At 38.8% G+C, this 23,514-nt stretch overlaps 1 protein-coding gene across 1 annotated transcript in view; it reads right to left on the minus strand.

Annotated features, from left to right (window-relative positions):
* Positions 1 to 8,400, minus strand: part of ITPKB (inositol-trisphosphate 3-kinase B) — a 71,615-nt gene extending 63,215 nt beyond the window's left edge. Inside the window, exons 1-2 of the mRNA XM_070932420.1 lie at positions 8,072 to 8,400; positions 290 to 2,169 (exon numbers count right to left, since the gene is read on the minus strand). Of these exons, the coding sequence (XP_070788521.1) occupies positions 290 to 1,969 (1,680 nt within the window). The 5' untranslated portion in view covers positions 1,970 to 2,169; positions 8,072 to 8,400. The remainder of the gene's footprint in view (positions 1 to 289; positions 2,170 to 8,071) is intronic.
* Between the last annotated feature and the right edge of the window lie 15,114 nt (positions 8,401 to 23,514).

Consider the following 23,514-nt stretch of genomic DNA (forward strand, 5'->3'; position numbering starts at 1 on the left):
TGATGTGGAATGGTCCCTTAAAGTCACCTGGAATTGAGATACAAATTTTATAGTTCAGTTTGCAGATTTAATGCTTTTACTCTTTTTCATTTTTAACGATATAAGATCAACAGAACAACTCAAATGCAGGAAAAGTTAATATCACAGAAACTTATTTTTAAAAGGCCATTCTTAAAAAAAAATGTTAAGGGTATTCTATCTCCATTAAAGATGGTCAGAGAAATTTTATCACTTTGAGAAGGCACCTGGCTCCCCTAATCATCCGAGACATCGCTTACTCAGAACTTACCACTCTAGGTTTATCCAGGGTCTGCAGGAAGGCTGGACTCTGGTCCAAGGATCGCTCAGGATCACTGGAGATATCTTCTTCAGACTCTTCCCAGGATGAGGAAAAGCCAGTGGAAGAAGCTGAGGAAGAAGACAGCTTCCTGATTGGCATGTCCTTTGGGGGAGCTGCTCCTGTATTTTCCTCTTCCTGAGCATCCAGGTCTGTCACAATAACAGCAGGAATGCTTGCACCTCCACAGCAGCCCCCACTTTCCACTAGGGACCGCCTAGGTTGTGGTAGTGCTGCAGAGGTCCCTGAGGGAAGCTGCTGTTCCTGCAGCCCAACAGCATGGCCTTCAGCCATAATCTCAGACAAAGACTGCTTCTCAGAGAATGTCAAAGCGAATAGGCTGCTGCTACCCTCCTTGCTGTCAGTTCTGGCAAAGCAAGACGGGTCTCCTGGAGGGAGCGGCTCTCCAAGGGGCATCTCTATGGCTCCTGAGCCCTGCCCTCCAGAAAAGTCCCTCCTCCAGAGCCCAATTTCTATGAAGCTTCGATTCTCACAGCAACTGCTCACCTTGCTCGACCCCTCCAAAAGTTGTGCCTCGCCTTCACCTGGCTGCATCATGATGCTCATCTCATCAGAGCCCCGAGTTTCCTCACAGCTTCTCCTGCTCTCCATCTCTTTGGAGTCTTTTTCTTCCAGAGGCTCACTTCTCACCTCAAAGCCCTGCCTCCCAATAGGCCACAGACCCCTTTCCACCTGCCTGGACTCCTGTATCCTGGAAATCCCATTCACCCTCCCCATCTGGTTAGAATTGGGCCCTTTCACCAACGCACATCCTTTATCCATTGGTTCTGAACTCCACATCCCAGTTTGGCTCCTGCTCTCCACCTCTTCTGAATCCTGTGCTCCAAAGGTCTCTTTGGCCGATTGCATCGTCTTTGGGCGCTGCTCTCGGAAGAGTCCATTTTCTTTCTCAGTAGAAGGAGACGACCAGTCGGATTTTCCCTCGCCCCCCACCTGTAATAGATGGGTATCCCCAGAACCCTTCTCTGCCTCCTCCTCTAAGGCCTTCCCTGTGGTTTCCAGTCGGAACCAGAGTTTATCGAGCTCCTTAATTCCCTCCTCTATTTCTCGTTGCCTCGACGGGGTATCCTCCACCAGCTGCAAGGGGCAAGGTCGGCTTGGGGAAGAAGGCGACTTTCTCCTGGGCAGGCGGGGACTCTTTAGGGGGAAAGCGACGCCCCCCGAACTGTTGTGCGCCTGGATGTGCGCTTCGAACAGCCCCACTTTCTCAACCACCTGCACGTTCTGCAACTCCCGTTGGAGGACCCGGGACGTCCTGCAAGATTCTTTCCAGCCTGGCGAAGGAGACCGGCTCTGGGGGCTAGTCCAGATAGGGCTGCTGAGCTCTCGAGGGGACTTGAGAAATGGAGCCTCCTCCGGGGCCCGCGGCGGCTCGGCTGGAGGGAAGAGGAATGCAGTGGGGGAGCCGCTGGAACTGCCGCCGCTGCCCAGAGGCAAAGGGCAATAGCTGCTATGCCTCTCGCTTCCCCGGACGACTTCAGGCGGCCCTTGTCTGCGCGTGGCAGGCGGTGTCTTGCTCCTGCCTCCTCTGCAGCCCCCGCTCTTCTCCTCTTCCTCGCCGCTCTTCTTCATGATCACTAGGCTGTTAAGCGCATAGCAGAACACGGCCATAGTAATGGGTCCGGCCGCCGGGGGACAGGCTCCGCTTCCTCCTCCTCCTCCTCCTTCACCCAGGTCAGTTTCTGCCGAACAGCCCACGTCCTCTTAGGAGGGGGCGGCGGCGGCGGCAGCTGCTGCAGCATTGCCCAGGGAACGGGAGACGAGCAGGGGCGATGAGCGGACCCCGGTCCACAGCTCCATAAACACGCAAACTGGATGGAAAGACAAGAGAAGGCACAGTGAGCGCGCGAAAACGGAGACAGCTCAAACCGGCCCTGCCAATTGGCTACGGGAGACACAGTTCGGCCAATGGCTGCAAAGCTCTCGCTCTGGAGCCCGGCTGCCAGAAAGACGTGAGTTTAGCCTCAAAGGTTCAGCAGAGTCCAGCTCCGCCTCTTTTAAAAGTTCAGTACGCTGATCAAAGGACTAGCATATTAACCTGACTCTTTACATAATCCAGATTCTAATGTCAATGCCAAGGTTCAGTCCCAGAATGCGCGGATAATAGAGAAGGATCCTTTATGTGAGTGGCACAGCAAGGATGGAAAACCTATGATCCTCGGAGTTGCTCCAAGCCGACAGACCCCATTTGATCACAGGCTAAAAAGTGACAGTACAGTTTCTCGTCATTTTAACGTTGAGAAACACATCGCGTGTTGTAAGCGTTACCCCACCCTTTGGTGAAATATTCTAAACTCCCCCAAAGTGCTAAATGCAACCCTTGGTCACAAAATGAGAACCTTATCAACTTTGAAGTAAGCTGTTTTACATCCATATAGAGGTAAATAAGCTCGTTACATTTTCTACAGTTAAAGGAATGAGAAGAGAAAGAAAAGAGAAAACAGAGAGTGAACAGGCCTGTGAAGGTCACAGCAAAATAAATTAGAAGCCAAGGCTTAACATCTATTTTTCAGTAGAATAAATAAGCAAATAACACAATTGATAGGTAAATTAGAAGAATGCCTCTGAACGTGTGCAAAAAAAAATAAATCTCTCAACAATCACAATCAATATTAAAGGCAAATATACGTGTCCCAGGCAGTGGTGAAATCCAATTTTTTTTACTACCGGTTCTGTGGGCATGGCTTGGTGGGCGTGGTGTGGCTTGGTGGGCAAGGCAGGGGAAGGATACTGCAAAATCTCCCTTCCCACCCCACTCCAGGGGAAGGATACTGCAAAATCCCCATTCCTTCCTCACTCCTGGGAGAAGGATATTGCAAAATCTCCATTCCCACCCCACTCTGGGGCCAGCCAGAGGTGGTATTTGCCAGTTCTCCAAACTGCTCATAATTTCCACTACCGGTTCTCCAGAACCTGTCAGAACCTGCTGGATTTCACCCCTGGTTGCAGGGTAACGATGGGAGATTGAATTTTGGTCAGTAAACCAGAGATTTACTCTTCCAAGCTTTTGGACTCAATGTGGAGCCCATCTTCAGGGAATTTCTCTTTACTACAGTTGGCCATACATGTGCTTTGGGGCTGTTCTGTGAGTCATGTTTATGTGGTGCCTTCCTATTGCCTGATTGGTATGTTGATGGCTGGCGATTGGCTGTCATTTCTTTGTGCTGCCAAACCCTTGCTTCTATAATTCCCTGAAAATGGGCTCCAGCATGAGTCCCAAAATTTGCAAGGATAAATCGCTGGTCCCAGTGACTGGCCCAAATTCGATCTCACAATCAATATTCCCTATGATGAAAAAAAAAAAAAGCTTAATGGCAAGAAGATTGGTCTTCTTGGTCACCTTAAGTTGGTCTTAAATTCAGATTTGTTTCATAAAAGGATAAAAGTATGGCTAAAGCTGCATGTTCTGCTTCTCAGGCAAAGCCCCAAGAAGACACTGAGATGGCCAAGAAATGGAAAAGCTTGAGATGGTATATTATCGTAAATTAGTAGCTAATGTTGCCAATCATCCACTTTCTAGCCATGGATCAAAAGAAAACAGCAGATAGGAAGAAAGTAGCCAAGTATCAGAAGATGTTCCATGAAAATAAAGGAGCAAGTGGACTAAATGTGGGTTTTCTCCTGGGAGAGTGGGAGGAAGAAGTCATGGGACCTAGGAAAACCAAAACTTACTACACAGAATTTTTCTTTTTAAAACAAAAATAACTATGGAAAGGAATGGTGGAAGGCCTTAAATGCTGGCTTGGCAAATTGTGAGAAGTAATGGTGGAAGTCTCATCATTATATGTTCTAGAAATTGCATTTGGGGAAACTACAAATAAAATAATAATTAAAACAATAGTATTCATAAATATTTGAAACATAAAGTCAGAAGCCACCACAAGACTAAAGGAAGCAGAGCTGCAGCTTTTCCTCTTAATTCATTTTTTCTGTGGTGGAACAGTATTGTGCAGCAACACTTTGCTCTTTTACTTTATTTCTTATTACATGACCTTAAACTGTACCTGTACTCATTTTTACTCATTATACAGTATTGCCTAATGGGAAGATACAAAATGTGTAGCCTTCTTGCTACTATTGCACCATCTCCCATAATTCCTGGTAGCCATACTGATGGAGAGTGATGGAAATTGGAATCATCTTGAAAGTCACAAGACACATTACTGTCTTGTTGGGTTAATTAATTTTTGAAATGTTCAGTAAATTGTCTCTTTATTGAAGTTGTTGGGATTATACAGGTAGTCCTTGACTTACTATCAAAGTTATGACAGATCTAAAAGAGTACATAAAAGACCTGGCACAGTTGGGCTCTCTCCAGGGTCAAGTGATTGTATTTTGTACATCCAGCAACTGGCCTGCATTTATGGCCAACTGAAGTGTATTGCAGTCACATAATCACAATTTATGACTTTTTGCCTGAAATAGGCGTTTACTTTCGGTTTCCAGCAAAAAACATCCATTGCAGAGAAAGGATTTCTTACTGACCGCAGTTTTCGCTTAACAACTACACAATTTGTGTTAAGTTCACTTAACAGCTACTGCAAAAAAGGTTGAAAAATCAGGCATGGTCACATGATGACCCATGTAATGACTGGCATGATTTACAACAGTAATTCCATGCTCAGTTATTTGCAAATCAAACACTATGACTGAATTCTGTATTAGAGCTAATTCTACGGATCTGAGTGGGATTTATTTCTAAAATCTGAGAAAGCACAATATATAATTAATTCCTGCTGTAAGGATATATAGTTTTATTAGTATTACCTATTTAAGTGTATATTTATATATGTGCTATGCTATTTATGTATTGTATAAGTGTAGATATATTTATAACCGCATAATATGCATCTGTGTGGTACTGCTTCTCCAAATGAATCCACACCTCTTATTTTTTTATCAGTTATATGCTAAGAATTTTGATTTTGAATATGGGATTAGCTCAATATCTATTCACATAGTCCATAGTCATAGTCACCTGGTTAAACAAATAGCCAATAGAGGAGGTAATATGAGTTTTGTAATGGACAAATGAGACAATAAGCATATGCAGGTATTATATGTAATGTACTGTTGGTCTATGCACTTTTTATATGATGCTTGTTCTATACTACAACAACATTCATTTTATAATCAAAAGTGTGTGATTTTAAGTATATATATATATATATGTGTATGTGTGTGTGTATGTGTGTTTTTCTATCAAGACATCTGGTCTCGATATATAAAGGATATATATGTATATATATATATATACTTTTTAATGTCCAATTAGAAGAGTGAGGAACCTGATAACTTTAGGAGATGATATTTGATTAAATAAAACAACATAATGTGTAATATATACTATCGTTATTACTTTACAATGTTCTAATCCACGCTGGATTTTTCAACCAAGAGCCTGGTAGAACTTGAAAGGGGACTCCCAAAGGTGCTTTTTCAAGAGGTGATTGGACTTTCTTGTTTTTCTTTGAAGACGGTTAGCTTCTTCAGCTCTGACTGGATGGTGGGGAATGGAAGGATTTATATTCCTTGCAGACAGCTGGTCTTCTGTCCAGCTATCTGCAACGAATATAAATCCTTCCATTCTCTACCATCCAGTCAGAGCTGAAGAGCTTCTTGGGTGAGAAGTGAAATGTCTTTAAAGAACAAGAAACTCTGGTTGCCTCTTTAAAAAGCACCTTTGGGATAACCATGATCTGGATGACTGAGAATCTCCATAGACATTTGGAAGGACATTTAATAAATACATGGGGTCTTAACACATTTTTATCAGAAACATAAAAAATCATGTTCTCTACCCTTGATGATCAAGGTAGATATGGAAATGTATACTTTTTAAGTTTTTGTTTGTTTTTAAGTCTTAATAGCTGATATGGTGGCTATAGTGGAAGATGAGTCTAAATATGGTAAACATGCTAGAACAATATTTAACATTTCCCCTTTGTATTGGTTTTTTTCAATTCCCAATCAGTATCTTCATGAAGAAACTAATATGGTATTCAATTTAAATAGGAAAGACAAACAAGTTTAATAGCCTTTCATCCTTCCCTATGGTCCTGATTGAAATTGCCTTGCCCCATTTATTTGTTTGTTTATTCCTTTAATTTATATGCTTCCTGTCTCCTTATCCTGAGTGACTCTAGGCAGCAACTTACAATAACTTTATTGCTATAATTAACAACTCTTGAAGATCAAAATAATTGGACTCCAGTATTTTCTTGAATTTGGCTTCTTATCAGTGGATGTAGGCCTCAATAAATTTGATACCATTCTTTCCTGGATTTTTTCCACCCATCTTAAATAACAATATATTATATCATTTATTATCAACTATATAAGATTTTTTAAATGCTGAGATCATACTAAATCTTAGAAACATACACATTACAAAATCCACAGCTTCTTTCTAATGAGGTAAATATTTAATATTTACTAGGTGTGACTTGTCCAGGTCTTTTATATAATATGTTAACTGGGAATGAACTAAAAGTAGCCCCTTTCTTTAGCTATCAGCTGAGTTGTTTTGCTACTTTAATTCAGTGATTTGCTTTTCTTTTATCCTACTTTATCCTCTTGTGCAGCTACATATGAGTTTGTAAAGTTGTTGTTGTTCTTTGAACCAAGACTGTGCTTGTTTGTAATTTATTTCAGCGAGTTTCTAAGATATTGCTTCTTGGAATATCAATAATTATATGTCTCCAGGCAATGTTTTACAATTGCATAACAAGCATAGTTCTATTTATAGTTTCATGCACATTTCTTCAACTTTTCTCTGATCCATTTTTTAAAAAGTTTTCTTGAATTTCTGAAAAGGGTTCATTATCTTGGGAGTCTTTATTCATCTTTTATTCATGTTTTAAATAACATTTATTTCTCACAATTCCAACAGTTGCCATGCCTATGCACTTAATAGTGCACAAAGTAATTTATTTGTGGATCCAGTAAATAGGAAGTGTGGTAGTTCTGTAGGGCAGTGACTTAACTACTGGAAGAAGTGGCAATCATGTTCAACTCTTGCATACTGGGCAAATTCCGGACCTCTATCCCTGAAGGATTCTTAAAATGACACTTAAGTTTGTAAAAATCGTGTGTCCAGTATGACAGCGGGAAGGCAGTGGTGTGAGTTAAATATTTGGTAAACTTGCTGGACGCGGCTGTGTGTGTTTGTGTGCAAGCTGAACCCTGTGATGCGTGTCTTGCCCTCATATTTTATGGAGGAAACAAATGATGGCAATCTCTATGGAGACCCGAAGATCAGGGCTCTTTTCGCTGTTCTCTGCAACAAGAGTCGATTTGGCTGAAGTGCTTCTCTTTCTACGGAAGACAGCTGAATATGTGTGTGTAACTTATCCGAAAAAGACAGAGTGCCAGAGGCGCCCCCGCCAAACGAAGCGGTTTACCATAGCCCTCAATAACGAAAGCTCGCTGCCCATTTGAGTTTGGCACTTTTCAGAAGTAGGAGCGGTTTGAAGCTCGTTTTTCGCTACTTATCCATGCCCGTAAAACCTGATTTCTCGCCGGCTACTGATTCCAGCCCTTAAATCGTGTCTTTTTCTCCGACCCGGTCTCCAAAAAAAAAAAAAAAAGCGATCGCTTTGATGAAGCAAGAGTTGCAGCTCAGGAAAGAAAGAGAAATATGCCAGGATTAGGAAGGATGTGCGGAGAAATGAGCAAAGATTAAGCGAGTGAAATCGGAGAGGTTGGTCATACCTGTCCAGGAGAGATTGGTGCACCTTGACTATCCAATTGCTTCGGAAAAAACTCTAGCCATGAAGACGCGCAGACTTGAAAATTGCTCTAGAAATAATCCCTTCCTCCTGGTCAAGATGTTTAAGGCGTCTCTCTTGTCCCCGCCTGCGGCGCGTAACTGAAAAAAGCGAGCAAATTCTATTGTCGGCTGGATCTGTAACTTTATTATTACTGCTATTATTTTTCAACTGTTCAGCCGCCGCGATCGTTACTCGTCTCTTCCAACATCACCCTTGTCATTGGCTGTTTCTTCAGTGTTTGTTGAATGTGCGGGAGCGAGAGTAGGGAGGGGAGGGGGTCGGAAAGCAGGAAGGAAGTTGTGAGCCTGTCTGGGGTTGAACTCAGCGGAACAAGTTTCTTTTCTTTCTTTTTTCTTTTTTTCCTATTGCTTGGCAGGACTGATGGAGGGAAACATTAAAAAAAAAAAGTTTCCATTGTTAGCGAGCTCAGAACAAAATCTGCTCCACCCTTTGTGGGTTAAAGATACATCGTCCATTTTTTTTTCCACTCCTTGTTCCTCCTTACTATGTATAACTTGCTTCAGCTATTTAAAACCTTTTAAATGCTCCAGCTTTTTCAGGAACAAGATGAGATGCTGGGGTTACTGCTCTGCAGACCGGATCTCCCTTCCAAAGGCCTTCAGAGAGCAAGTGAAAAACTGTGACCCATGTGAGATCATGGATATTTTTCAGGTATAGTGACTATATATCTGTAAATCTGTTAAGAGCCTAAGGTTTCCCTTTAGTTTTATCTTAACTTTTCAGACTAATTTTAATTATTATGAGAGAGGTATAGTCATAGTGTTACACACTTAAAAAAAAAAAAGGGAAAGTGGCCCTTTAAGAATATGTCAACTCTCTTTAAACCAGTCAAATACCTGGGGGCTGAAGGAGACTCCAAATATGTTTTATCACAGTACTGAATGAAGCTAAACACTGGGGAGGCCAGTTACCTCCCTTAGCCCAATTTAATTCACTGAGTTCTCATTCTGGGGTAAAACAGGAGAATGAAGTGTTATGTATCCCACCATGAGGTCCTACACAAAAGGCAAGGTCTAAGCCTAAGAAATAAATAAATAAATATGTTTCTAGATATTCCCCTGTTCGGTCTGCAGCTGGAACTCTACAATTACCTCAACAAAAGGAACTTTTCACATTTGAATTATTATTAATTTAAAAACTAGAAATTAAACACATAGATCTTAAAATCCTATCCGTATGGGTCACTTCAGGTCAAATATGCTTAGGGCAGAAGAGGCTAGTGTGACATATACTTTTGTTTAGGGAGTCTTAAGTAATGGGAGCTTGCCCCACAATATGTATTTCTGATTCTTCTGTTAGAAATGATTCCACCTTCCTATTTCAAAGAAAGAAAAGAGATATTAGAAACCCCTTTGATCAGTTTTGCTTAGAAAAAACTTCCATTTGACCTGGAATGATCTCCATATGGCATTTAATTTTTATGGATCTCTCAAAAAGGTATAAATCAAATCAGAAAATGTTGGTGAAATCATATACACACATGTGCAACGTGGCACACATTAACCTAAAATAATCCCAAACCTAAAATCATAAAACAAGTCTCCATTAAAAAGAAATAGGAAAGATGCCCTGTATCTCCAGGTTACTAAATAAAATGTGGTCATGTTTATCTATCTCTGAAGATCTGAACTGGTAAGTAAAAAATTGGTCTATGACACATTATAGTAACATGAGGGGGAACTATAAAATCGGAGCAATGAGAAATTGCTATATATCTTTAAAGATTCTTAGATTAGGTGGATAATTATTACTGATTCAGATTCCCATAGCCACAAGTGCAAAGTCCCTTACATTTAATACCCTTATGGGGAAGCCACTATATTTTGCAATGAAGCCTAATCTGTAATGAGCAACTGTTATATCAAAGAGCTAATCCATTAATTTTAGAGATTTTTTTTTTTAAAAAAACAAAGGTTAAAATAATTTGGAGTCAGTGACATTCAACTGGTGATTTACTTGCATTTATTTTCAGCAAAATTGTGTCAATTTAAGGCAGGCATTATTAATATATGTGCTCCCACTCACCTATTCTTATATGTATTTACTTATTTGTTTGGCTTATGGGTTTACAACATAATTTGGATTAAAATATACAAATATGTAACACTCAGAAACTAAAACCAAAACCATGCAATATAAAGTAACAGTAAATTCTGGGAATCAGCCATATCAAAAATAATATTAAAAGTAATTATACATCCAGAGGGACAGTGTGTCAGTTATAACTTGAAACTGCTGGAGTAAAACACATTTGAAGAGATAGACTGCTGGAGTAAAACACATTTGAAGGGATGGAGAATCTGCAGTCCTCCAAGTGCACTTGGAGGACTGCAGATTCTCTATCCCTTCAAATAGCCTGTAATGTTTTGTCTTCAAGGTGCTACAAGCTACACTTCTTTGATATACACATACTTACATATACTGTATGTGTACACACACACACTTCACATCACTTTAATGTATTGATTGGGGGAGGCGTTCTATTATACCTGAATTGTTGGTTAAATCAGAATGTGTCAGCCATAATACCATTATGCCTCATTTCACATCACCTGCATAGTGACAAATACAATTGAAATTATATTTGAAATCCATTGCCAGATACTAGGTTTTGAACATTTCTTATTTAATAAATTCATGATTAAAACATTGTCTCTTTTCAAAGCGCAGTTAGATGATTGATCATCCGGAACTCAGAAATTTGCCACCATTATAACTAGTTTGGCATACCAGGGTTACGCACTAGGGAAATGAATTGTAACCGGCGAAATTTGTGCCATGAAGTCTATCCTGAATGTCATGTGATATACTGTTGTTTTTTTACATGTTTTCTCTTTGGAGTAGGATCTGCAATGACTAGCAAGCCACTCTTTGCAGGATCAGAACCACATTAAGCACAGTTAAGGTGTTTTTCTTGAAACATTGCCTTTCTGTTGAAACTGTCTTTCAGGCCCACATTCCCAGTGCAGTTTACATTAGCTGATAAGATCCAGGAAAACAGTTTGCATCAAAAAAGGCAATGCCAAAAACAATCAGACCTGACATTTTAAAAATATCCAAATGAAAGAGCCTGGGGAATATGCATACTGAGCAATATCTGTCTGTCATAAATCAACATCCTCCTGCTTGCTCTTGGAGTGCAATCTGTTATGTGCAGTCTCTTCTGAATAACCATATGGGTATTGCCAATCTACGTTTTAGAGGCTGTTCAACTCTACTGCTTCAAAAATGATAAAGGTGAAAAGCAACACATTAGTTTTAGAGGCTCTGTGTATGCAACTGTACGTAGAGCTGAACAGAGGGGGGGGGGGAAAGATTGAAGATAATATTATTTATTAATCAAATTTATATGGTCACCCATCTTCTCCCAAAGGGGTCTCTGGGCAACACACAACAATAAATAAAAAAGCCAATAAAAATAAATTAAAATCTTCGCATAAGAATAAGCACACAGAACAAAGCAGTGGAGAAATTGAGGTGAAGTCATTGTCCACTTATATAGAAAGGACACTGTTGTTTAGTAGTTAGAACAGAATCCAACATTAGTCACAATCACGAAGATCACATATTATCATTACTTACGATTTTTTCTCTCAGCAAACCTACCTCATGAGGTTTTGATGAGAATAACATATCGAACAGAGGAACCCTTAATCTCTTTAAAGGAAGGATATGCTAAAAATATAAGAATAAAATATTTACTTAACAGTTATCCTGTCTCTATTACCATTTTGGGTTCTGTGTGCATGCACGCATGCCCTTTGATGTAAAGGTTCATTCACACAACAGACCCTGCATCATTAGAATAGCAGATCTGGACTGCAAAACTCGTAATGAACCCTGAATGGCAGAACAAAAAATAAAGAAGTACAGTAAAGGTAGTCCTCGAATTACAACCGGTTGCTTAGCAACCGTTCGAAGTTACACAGACCCACTTGCCCCAAAGGTACTTAAGATCCAATTCTGAAGTTCTGATGGCTGCCTCCCGCCCCCCCAGTCACATGACTGCATGTTGGGCACTAAGTGACCAGCTCACATTTACAGCCACAGTTACATGACCATGTTTTACAATATTTTTGCTGAAAACTAGCAGTTACTTCTAGTTTTTGGCAAAAAAAAACACACCAATATCTTATAGCGAACCATGGATTTGTTTTATGACTGCAGCATTTACTTTACAATTGATGCAAAATAACTCATAAAATTGGGTCAGTCATATGGGTGATCTGCTTTACAACTACCATGATTTATGACATAATGGGCAGGTTCCATTATTGTTGAAAGTCGAGGACTACTTGTACTATGTATAGTTCACGCCACGTAGTGGCTGTCTGGAGTTTTGCAGCCATAATCTGAAAGCACTATGCATAATTAGCAGGCAACAGATTATACTGGAAAGATAAAAACAGGAAATACGAGACGTGCTCAGTCTCTGCTTATGTGTAATTTCCAAGAGATCCTCCTCAGTACAAGCCTTATATCCAGGGAATTTGCTTGTCTATATCTGTGATTGAGCATTCTGTGAAAAAGCTATTTAGATGTATAGATGTTCTGTTTTCATTCGACCATGCATTCTTTATTTAGATGATTGAATCTTAATATGACATTTTTAAACTTGTGATGGTATTTGTGTGGGACAGCACGTCTAATCTTTATTATCCCAACATATAGTGGATTTCACAGTTGAAAGATGAAAACTTTGCTGTAAGTGAAATATTATAGGAAAAGAAATTATGGCAGCTGTTTTTTTCTCCAAGGATGTTTTGTGCCCATGTAGCTGGTTGGAAACAAAACAAAGAGCAAGCAGATAGTCTTAGAGAGTAAGAGTTTTCCATCACTTTTCAGTATTTTAGTTGTTATCTGCTCTGGACTACAGAGGTGAAGCAATTATATTATAAAATAACTACCGTAATTTTCAGAAGCATTTTAAAAAACCAATATTGCATTACCCAAACATGCAACATGCAAATTACATATGTATTTTTGCCATCCTAATACATGTTCACTTGGCGTAAGACCACTGAGTTGAAAAGGACTTGCAGTTTGGAAATGTCTGTATACTAATACTAATCTAATCAGAATAAAGCTGGAAGGGACCTTGGAGGTCTTCTAGTCCAGCCCCCTGCTCAAGCACGAGACCCTATACATTTTAAGCAAATGGCTACCCAATCTCTTCTTAAAAACCTCCAGTAATGAAGCACCCACAACTTCTGAAGGCAAGCCGTTCCACTAGTTAATTCTTCTCACTGTTAAGAAGTTTCTCCTTAATTACAGGTTGCTTCTTTCCTTCATTAGTTTCCATCCAATGTTTCTTGGCTTGCCTTCTGGTGCTTTGGAAAATAAGGTGACCCCCATTTCTTTGTAGCAGCCCCTCAAATACTGGAATACTGCTATCATATCATTCCTAGTTCTTCTTTTCATAATAAACATCTTTTTTTCCTTCTTTTCATAATAAACGTAATTCTTCTTTTCATAATAAACATTATAATACACATTACAATGTTTTGCCAGGAGCTTAGTTTAAATAATAGCATGCTTTAATGTACTATTTGTTATTAATTCTGAAATGTATGTATGTATGTATGTATATATGTATATGTCAGGTTAAAACCAGTTGTACATTTTTTATTTTTTATTTAAAACACTTAGAATCTTTTCCTTCAATTAGCCAAAATAAAACATTACATCTTAGATAATATTTGGAGAGGGGAGGCATATAAATTTAATTAATTAAATTTAATTAATTAAATAATAGTTTACCATAAGTAAATTAAAATAAATAAATAAATAAATAAATATATCAACTTCATCACTATTACTGTGTAAGACACATTGAACTTTCATCTTTAGAATTGCTATGCCATTGATGCTAATTGCTGGGTGAAGCAAGAGAGAACTGATTGTTCCTGTCCTGCTTGTGAGTTTCTCATAGACATCTGGTTATCCATTTTTGGAAACAGGATGCTGGAATTGAAAATTACATCAAAGTAATGCAAGTGGATTTTTCGTCCTGTAACAGGACTTCCCTTATTCTATCTTTCTCTGTACTTCCTGTATCTCAATCTCTAACCTCTAAGCAGATTTGGGGAGAGCAAGGGAAAAAATGAAAGGGGGGGGGGGGCTGCTGGCTAATCTCCTCTGTGATTGAACAAATCTGCTCCTGCAATCAGAGGAAAAGATGGCAGCTGTTTAGAATCACAATTAAGAAAGGCTGAGGAAGTTTCCTTTGTTAATTTAACACACTTTTTTCTTAAGATTGTGTTTGGACAGATAATTATTACAGTATAAAAAAGGGAGAGTGGAAGTCTACAATATGTCCCAGAAAATCATTTTCTTCTTTTCCCTTCTTGGGTACTTTTCTTCTCTCCTTCGGCTTATATGTATTTAAATATATATGTATTTTGTGCCGTTACTGAAATAATCCACAGCACCTTTTATGGATGACATGAGCTGGAAATTACAGGAAACAGTATGAAAGTTTCCATTGTCTGCAGCTTATTTTGTAGAAAAATAGTAAGGTATTGTGGGCTTGTGAGGGGAAGGAATCACTCTGTAACATAATGGGATGATGGAAACTTCATATACGCAAGATTTTAAACTGCATTGTGTATTATATATAAATGAATATAATTTGCCATATGTGGTGATGACTTAACGATACAATAAGTTTTTAATTTTATCAATGGGAAAGATCACTCTGAAATCATATGGCAAATATTAATAAGTTTATATATATGTTACTGCTAATTTTGTAAAACTAAAAACATAAAACTATGAAAATACACTAATTAGTAGTGACAATTTATCATTCTTTTCATAAACAAAGTCTAGCTCATAGGTGTAAAGCAATAGTTATAAGAATCTCTCAAAAAAGGTGATATTTGGAAAGTTAGCTTATTCCTTTCCATTATTTCTTATTCTATTAATTTCAGGCACCGATTGAGTCCAAAGCGAGTCTAGGTAGCTTACGATATAATAAACCACAATAACAAAATACAAAACAAAATTTGTCGCTCTATACAAAAACATAGACAAAACACATCTAACAAGAGACTCCAGCCATCTTAATCCAAGGTCTTCAAAGTTAACCACCTATTTGAAGCATTTTGAAATGCCAACACAGTACAGCCATAAGGATTTCAAGAGAGATCTCATTCCAGAGAGCAAGCACCATGACAGGGAAAGCATGTTTCCTGAAGTGGCATTGTTTAATTGAAGGAATCCTGAGTGTACTAACTCTACCAGCATATACTGATCAGGCAGAAACTACGGGAGAAAGATGGTCTCTCACATCATTTGGCCTTATGCTGTGTAAGGCTTTATTGGTCATAATCAGCATCCTGAATTCTATCTAGAAGCATAGATGAGGTCAAGGAAAAGAGCCTCCTCTGCTGTTGCCCCTGCCCATCTTGCTCCCAGAGATGAGGTTTGCACCCAATCTTCCGATCCTTACAGAAGAATGTGAAGATCTGGCTTTGCCAACTGGCATAGGGATTGAAGAGTGGCACACAACGGTGGGTTGGCTGATGATTTGAGGGTAGCCCTTCTGCCTTTTTAATTTGTATTTTAACTTTGTCCCTATTTTATCCTTCAAATTGTTTCTAATGATTTGCCTTTTATATGGTTTTACTGTTTGTATCTGTAAACTGCCCAGAGTCACTTGGATAGTAATGTCTATCTAAATGGGATGGGAAGTGTCTCTTTTTGATTAATAAAATAAACAAAACAGGTAAAAATAAATACTGGCAACCAGTGCAGCTTTCACAGTAGGACCATACCAAGGTATGCTCATCACTGCTGGTGCTATTGATTCTGGACAAGTTATTGCCCACCAATAAACCAAGTTATTGGTTTTCATAAGTAGCTCCATTGGGCATTGCTGTAATTAAGCTGTGAGGTCACTAGGACATTTGTGCCTGTCCAAAGGGCCTACCAATTCATGATGTGTTTGACTGGCACACCAGATGGAGGTGGGTGAAGATTTTGGCCATAGCTGCCACCTGGTCTTTGGGAGATTTGAGCTCAAGACACTTTGAGATTAAGTTAATTATCTCTCAGAAATATTGGAGTAAGATGATCAAAAGCATATTCTACATGATCCCTGTCTAATGTATTTAATTGTTCCATCTTTGCGTTGTAAATCATCTAGAGACAAGTGATGAAAGCACAAAAATGTAATGTAAGAGTAATCATTGGTCACAGTAGATAACAGCATCTCACTGGTCTGGTTGATTTTCGAAAAAAAAGCTAAATAGGAGATCAGTAGAAAACTGTAGGGCTGCAGTTTAGACTGGAAGGCTATTTGAAGGACTGCCTCTTCCCTATTACATCCACCTGAATGGAAAGGCAGGGCATGTTATGGGCCCATTGATTAGGGCTGTACATCCAATGGGACCATGAAAAAGGGCCTTCTCAGTAGTGGCTCCTTTCTTATAGAAATCATTTCCTCCCCGTTACTCTTCTGGAAGACACTAAAAACATGGTTTTGTCAGCAGGCCTAGAGATCACGAATGGAGATGGAGCCAATCAAATGGCTGATTTAATTGTGGCATTGTTGCCATGGAGAGGTGGAGATGCTTCTTAAAAATGGGTTTTTATTACATGATGGATTTTTTAAATGTTGTAAGCTGCCCCAAGTTACCTTTATGTAAATTGGATGACTATATGCATTTGTTTAATAACCAACCAACCAAACAAACAAACAAACAATAAGCTAACTTATTAAACAAACATCCCATCAGATGGCAACAACAGATGAGTTTTGAACTGTACTGCGGCCAGGAAAATTATGTGACAGTGCCCCTATGGTCACCAGGAGTCAACTATGACTCAAAAGAGACTTTAACTTGATGGGAACAATAATGCAAGAATAATCTGTTCATGCCAGAGGAAGGAAAGGAAGAAAATATCACTTTAGCTAGTCAAGAATGTGATTTAGGATGAGAACACAGAATGATAAAAACTGTATAGCCTACTCAACTGTATGCTATCATTTCTGTTCTTGATATGCCTGACAGCAATCCCAATATACATAAGCCTACAAGCTAAAGAGAAAAACAGAATTTGAAGAGAAGGTCATCTTCGAAATATATTGTGAAAAGCTACACATTTTGTCTACTTCAATATATATGAGCTAGAAAAACACTCATGGAAACTGACTACTCGTATTCATTTGCTGCAGCTACTTTTCCCATTTTTAATAAATTGTTAACTTCCAAACTGGAATCCCCAATTTTTGGATAGTGCAATAAGCAGCAAGAGGGTTGTGTGTGTGTGTGACATGATGTTTAATTTTAATCCTTTGTTAGGTTAGAGCAATGTTTCTCAACCTTGGCAACTTTAAGCTATTTGGACTTCTACTCCCAGAATTCCTCAGACAGCCAGAGAAGCATTGGGGAGAAGCATTAGACTGAGGAAAGGTTCCAAGAAGGAATCATCACCTGGAGAACCATCATACAATATTCTACTTCAGAACTTTCTAAGCCAGTAGATTTTATCATATTCCTTGGCAACCCCACAATGCATTCCCCACATGAGATGGCAGCTGCAAAATCAACAATGGCCCTGTAGAGAATTCTGACTGCATGTACGCAATAAACCAAGCCACCTTGTGGCTATGTCTAGATAATTGTTAGATAATAGTTTCTGGATCACATCATGGACCAAATTGTTTTTAGGGAACCTTAGCCTCTTTTGGAAAGAATGCTTTGTCATAGGTTATTCGCAAAACATTGTTTCTGATTGTCATTCAGACAGAAACATTCCAACTTGTAAGAGATGATTCTTATACTAACAATGAGACTTGGAACCATTATGTAAGCAAAACATAAGGTCAAACTGCCTTGAAAAGATTGGTGTTGTCTCAACTGAAACCAAAAGCTGAGGTGGAAGAATTCCAAGGTTAGTGGCTTTTAATCACTTATAAGTAAGTTCAATTTCTAAATGCAAAATTACTTGCCAAATATTTGAACTAGCGCTTCAGCATTTTCTCTAATGCTTCTTAATCTGAGTCCAAGAGAATTGTTTCTTGTTCTTTTCCAGTCATGTTTCTAGGCAAATCTTATAATCAGGTGTCACTGTGAGTGAGTTGAGTGGCCATATAAAATTTCATAAATAAATAAATAAATAAATAAATAAATCCTAGACCCAGAGATAGACGATTGAAGCAGCCTTAAAAATTAGACTTTCAGTGACATGGTTGCAACTGTTCTTTATTTTTTTCACTCAAGCTGAAGAAAATCCTATCCACAGATAATGTTCGCTGGATCCTGCAAAATAGTTACTGGCCAAAAATGGCAGTTTACCATCAAACTGTTGCTAGATGTTACAGAACTCATTGGTTTACCCATGGTTAGTTTCAGACTAGACTGTTCTGGTAAAATGAACGTACTTTAAAGGAGCCATGGTTAACAGGACATCCAGGGCTAGGTCTCTGTGTGATGCTGTAAAAAAACCTGGGTGCTTTATAGTCAGCATCTCTTTCCTGTAAACTAAGTGAATATTTTATAAACTGAGCTGCTCTTTGCTGATGTGGATGCTTTGTCAGAGACCTTTTGACTACTATACCTAATCATTGTTATGCTTGTAAAATTGGTGCATATGGAAAATTTTCTAGGACAACTAATTTGTTTGAAATGGTGTAGGGCTTCCTGCCTCAGCAGTGGGTTGGACTAGAAGACCTCCAAGGTCCCTTCCAACTCTGTTATTCTATTTCTAATGCTAGGATTTATGCTTTTGAAACTAGCCACAGCTACATTGAATATTTGGAGTCCAACAAATGCACCATACAAGCTAATATACTGGTAGTTTGTCATGGCTTTCATTTCTTTCACAATCTAACAAAGGATTCTGATAAAAGTAAGTTTCAGCTATTTTTTCACAGAAGAATGATCAGTATTTAAGGCTCTCATGGACAGATGACACTATCTTCCACCATCTCTGATGTCTAAACACAGTGATAAATATTCTGATTACTTAATGTAAACATCTGCATCATCACCTTCCTCTTGTCCTACATGACTACTTAATTGTCACAGCCCTTCTAGGATTAAGCACAACAAAGCAGCTCGTACCTCCGGTTAACATTAATCAGAATTTAAAACCATAATTATTTGTAGGTTTCACATTTCAGGTAGTGCTAACTTGAAATGATGTATGGCATTTGCAGATTACTCTTAACCACAAAAGAGCTGTAGCTAAAGAGGATGCTAAGTAATGAGGCAGCATGTATACTTAGGTTAGCTATTTGGAATGGATTCACATGTTGTGTCAACAAGTCTGATGACTTCCATCCCTCTGACAGAATAGAATTGTGAGCTCTTCAACCAATTAGCTTGTCAAGAAACAGAGCTCACAGTGTTGCAGGGCTCAAAAGGTTTTAGTATTTCATTGTGTTACTACCTGCAAAAAATATCTGAAACTTACACAATTCAACAGCCCCCCCCCTCCTCTCAATAAATATAAAAACTAATAATCTAATCAAAGAAGATTTGAGCGCCCCAGAGAATTTAACATCTGCTTGTGATTCCTTAAAGGAGCTGCGTCTTTTTCTGAGATAGCACAGCTGTCCATTAGCCACACAATCTCATGACAAGACATGCTAAACGCGTACTGTGTTTACACTCATAAAGTGACAGCTATGCTCATTTTCAGAAAATGGCTGCAAAATAATTTTCTTTTGCAAGAAATTTTTTTCCCTATTGCTCTTCTGCCCCCCAGGATGGTCTACTATCCAGGGGTGAAATCTAAATTTTTTTGCTACCGGTTCTGTGGGTGTGGCTTAATTAGTGGGCGGGGCTTGGTGGTAAGGTGACTGGGTGGGCATGGCCAAGTCAATGTCACTTCTTTGCCCTTTTTTAACCTACAAAACACAACACAACACAACTGGCTCACCCACAATGTAAAAGCAGCTGTGCTAGACCCAAAATGGCCCCTGCAACAAGCAGGAACCTCACACAGCCACAAAAAGCCCAAAAAACCAACTTTCACACTTTACACACACAAAATTCCACATACAGCTTTGTGAGATTTTGTGTGTTTGTGTAGTTAGAGTGAAACACTACAGAAACACACTAAATCTCAGAAAGCTGCGCAAATATTATTTTTTTTATTTTTTATTTTATATGAAAACTAAATTTAAAACTTCCTAAACTTTAAATGGCTAGGTCTAAAAAAAGAACAACTAAAAAAAACCCCAATTAACTATTTTTTTTTAAGCTCCCAAAGGGGAAAAAAACTTACCCAATAGAACAGGGATCTCCAATCTTGGCAACTTTAAGACTTGTGGACTTCAACTCCCAGAATTCCTCAGCCAGCTTTGCTGGGAGTTGAAGTCCACAAGTGCAGATAGAGCTGCTCACCGATGAGCTTGATTGCAGGCAGGGAGATTCAGTTGCTTGCTGATGCAATGGATTACAGGTATTACAGCAAGTGAAGCAAGGAGGCGTTGGGACCAGCAGCTAAGGTAAGCAAGCTGGAGGCTGGGGGGGGGGAGAAGAGAAAAAGAAACTTTTTTTCTTTTAAATGGGTCTGACAATCCAAACTGAGTTGCCTGATTAGCAGGCAACTCAGCTGGGATCGTCAGAGCTTGGCTCGTCAGAGCCATTTAAAAGGGAAAAAAGGCTCTGATGATCACGCGGCTCAGCTGGGCATGGGGGGAGGGACCAAGGATTTTTGCTACCGGTTCTCTGAACTGCCCGCCGCCATCGCTACCTACTCGCCCGAGCTGGTCCGAACCGGGAGCATTTCACCCCTGCCCCTGCTACTGTCTCAACTTGAGTTTGGTGGGTCTTTCTTTCCTTTTTTGGGGACTCCTTCCAAAAACTGCTGGACTGTAGAGACTGTCAGCCTGCTGAGCGAGGTAGTCCAGACAAGAAACTCATCCCAAAGTATTAGTTCTAACCTTATCGTAAGATTACATTAACAAAACCATGAAGGTCTGAACGTACGTCTTTCCCCCTCCAACTTTATAGTCCTAAAAACTAGAAAGGGTTCCTTCTAAGTTTGCCATACACACATTCCTTCTGCAGATTCAACTGCTGCTTGTCTGTGTCTAGTTTGCAGCTCTTTCTTCTGTCTCCCAAAGTCATTCCCATAAATCACAGGTAAATCTATGCAAATCTATACAGGTACATCTATGCAAGTTTTTTTTAAAGACACATGAATTTTTTTTTTGGTATGGCACTCAGTATGCTGATCACTACTGGTACTATTATGGCCAGTTTATGCCATAATCTTTCAATTTCAGTTTCCAGATCTTGATGCTTTGTGATCTTCTCCAATTCTTTGTCATCTATCCTATTATCCCCTGGTATTGCCACATCAATTTATCCACACTTTCTTCTTTTCAACTACAGTTATATCTTGTGTGCTATGACCCAAAACTATATCAGTCTCTTCAGAAATCCCAAAGTATTTTAAGATGCTCATTCACCTCCTTTTTCAACTCTAAATGCTCACCAATTTTTCATTACTGGTACATGATCATTTTTACAGATGTTCCAGTGAATCATTTTGGTGACTGTGTTATGTCCTTTTTTTATAATCAATTTGTACAATCTTTTTGCACAAGCTGAGTATATGATCGGTTTCTTCTGCTTCTTTCCACAATCTGCACTTTGAATCATTTGATGATTTTTCAATTCTGACCTTGATTGCATTTGTTCTAACAGCCTGTTCTTGTGTAACTAAAATCAAGTCTTAAGTTTCCTTTTTTAAATGTTCCACCTATAAGCTATTACAAATTTTTATGTTTATCCACTATCCTCAGTCTTTTGTAAAAATTGACCATGCAATGCCTTTCCTCTCCAGGATCCTATGTGTGTTATTACATTATTCTGATATTCAGTTCTTGTTTCCTGTACATTTAGTATCTTCCAGTTTTTAACCTGCATCAATGCTTATTCTTGGCTATCTTTTATATAATCAGCCAACACATGCTTTTCTTCTTTGATAATTTGTTTGACTTGCCTCCATTTCTGTGAGGCAAGTTTAATCTATCAATAACATTATGAGGATATAATGCATAGCGAATAGACATCAGTTTTCTTGTATTTTGACCAAAATTGTCCAGTTCAGTTTGTGTCCACTTAATAATTACAGCAGTACATCATATCACAAGTATGGCACACATATATTTCTTACATCTTACATCTGATATAAGTTTAAGGTTTTAAAAGAGGATTGTCTTTTAACAGATTTTGACCATCAGGATTTACATTAAATGAAAATTTTCTTCCTGCTGCTTTGAGCTGGGATATAGAAATACCCCATAAATAACATTAGTTATTCATATAGTTTATACATATAACATCCTTGACAATGTTGGACAAGGTTTTGAAGAACTGTTTGCTTTTTAATGAGTCAGTCCCATGTGTATTTCTTTGTGCTTCCCAATAAAAACACTAAGAGTTACTTCTGGAAAACATGCATACAACTGATTGACCGAAGCCTAAAATGGGGCCCCACTGTTCACTGGAGTTCCTGGGAGACTTAATAGAATGTAATAAGTCTGTTGCTTTATTTATTGATTTTATTTACATGGAAAACAAATCAGAACAACTTCTGTCTCAAAAGGATATCTTGCCAACAGATTTTTTTTTTTTGGGCAGATCTACAAGCTTTAGCAATAGAGTTACCTTGGCCAGGTTGGCTAGGAGTCCTAAGAGCTATGATCCTAACACATTTGGATATCTCCAGAATGAGGGAGGCGGTTTTAAGCAATGTCTGTAGAACACAAGCAGAAAAGTTCTGCTCTGACAACAGCAGGGAGAATGTTGAAGACAGATTAGGGATTTGACTTTTTGGAAATTTTATTTGGGGAAAAAATGTACAAGACCAGCCAATTGCATGACATTTTCTTCTTTTCATTTCAAGTGTAATCCTCCCACATCTACAAGATCCAAAGTTAGGATGAGCTTGCTAATCAAAAGTGGAGGAAATCATGACAGAAAATTAAGCACCAGCAGCGCAATGTGGTCCTGGAAAGACCTCCGAGGAACATTATGTACCCTTCTCTTTCCAAACCTTTAATGGAAAAAAAATGTCATAAAGGTGCCATCTTTAGAAATGTCATGGGATGCACTGAATGTTCTGAACAGTTATTGTTAAAGACAAAAAAAAAAAGCTTAAAAATGAAATATTCTATATAACTGGAATGCTGGCTTGGGAATAAAATAGTTTTTTTCCCAGTCTATCCTCTTTCTCCCTTATATTTTATAAATCTAAGCTATAAATCTAAGAACAAAATGCAATTGCAATTTGTCCACTAAATGCAAAAACAGTAATTGCAGACATTAAATGCCTGACACAAGCTGAATTTAATGCACTCCTGGTACAAGCACAGAAATTTCACAGGACTTTTTA

Source organism: Pituophis catenifer, unplaced genomic scaffold (genome assembly GCF_029215685.1).
Source record: "Pituophis catenifer annectens isolate HBS135680 unplaced genomic scaffold, rPitCat1.0.hap2 SCAF_1, whole genome shotgun sequence".
In the NCBI taxonomy this organism is placed as follows: Eukaryota; Metazoa; Chordata; class Lepidosauria; order Squamata; family Colubridae; genus Pituophis; species Pituophis catenifer.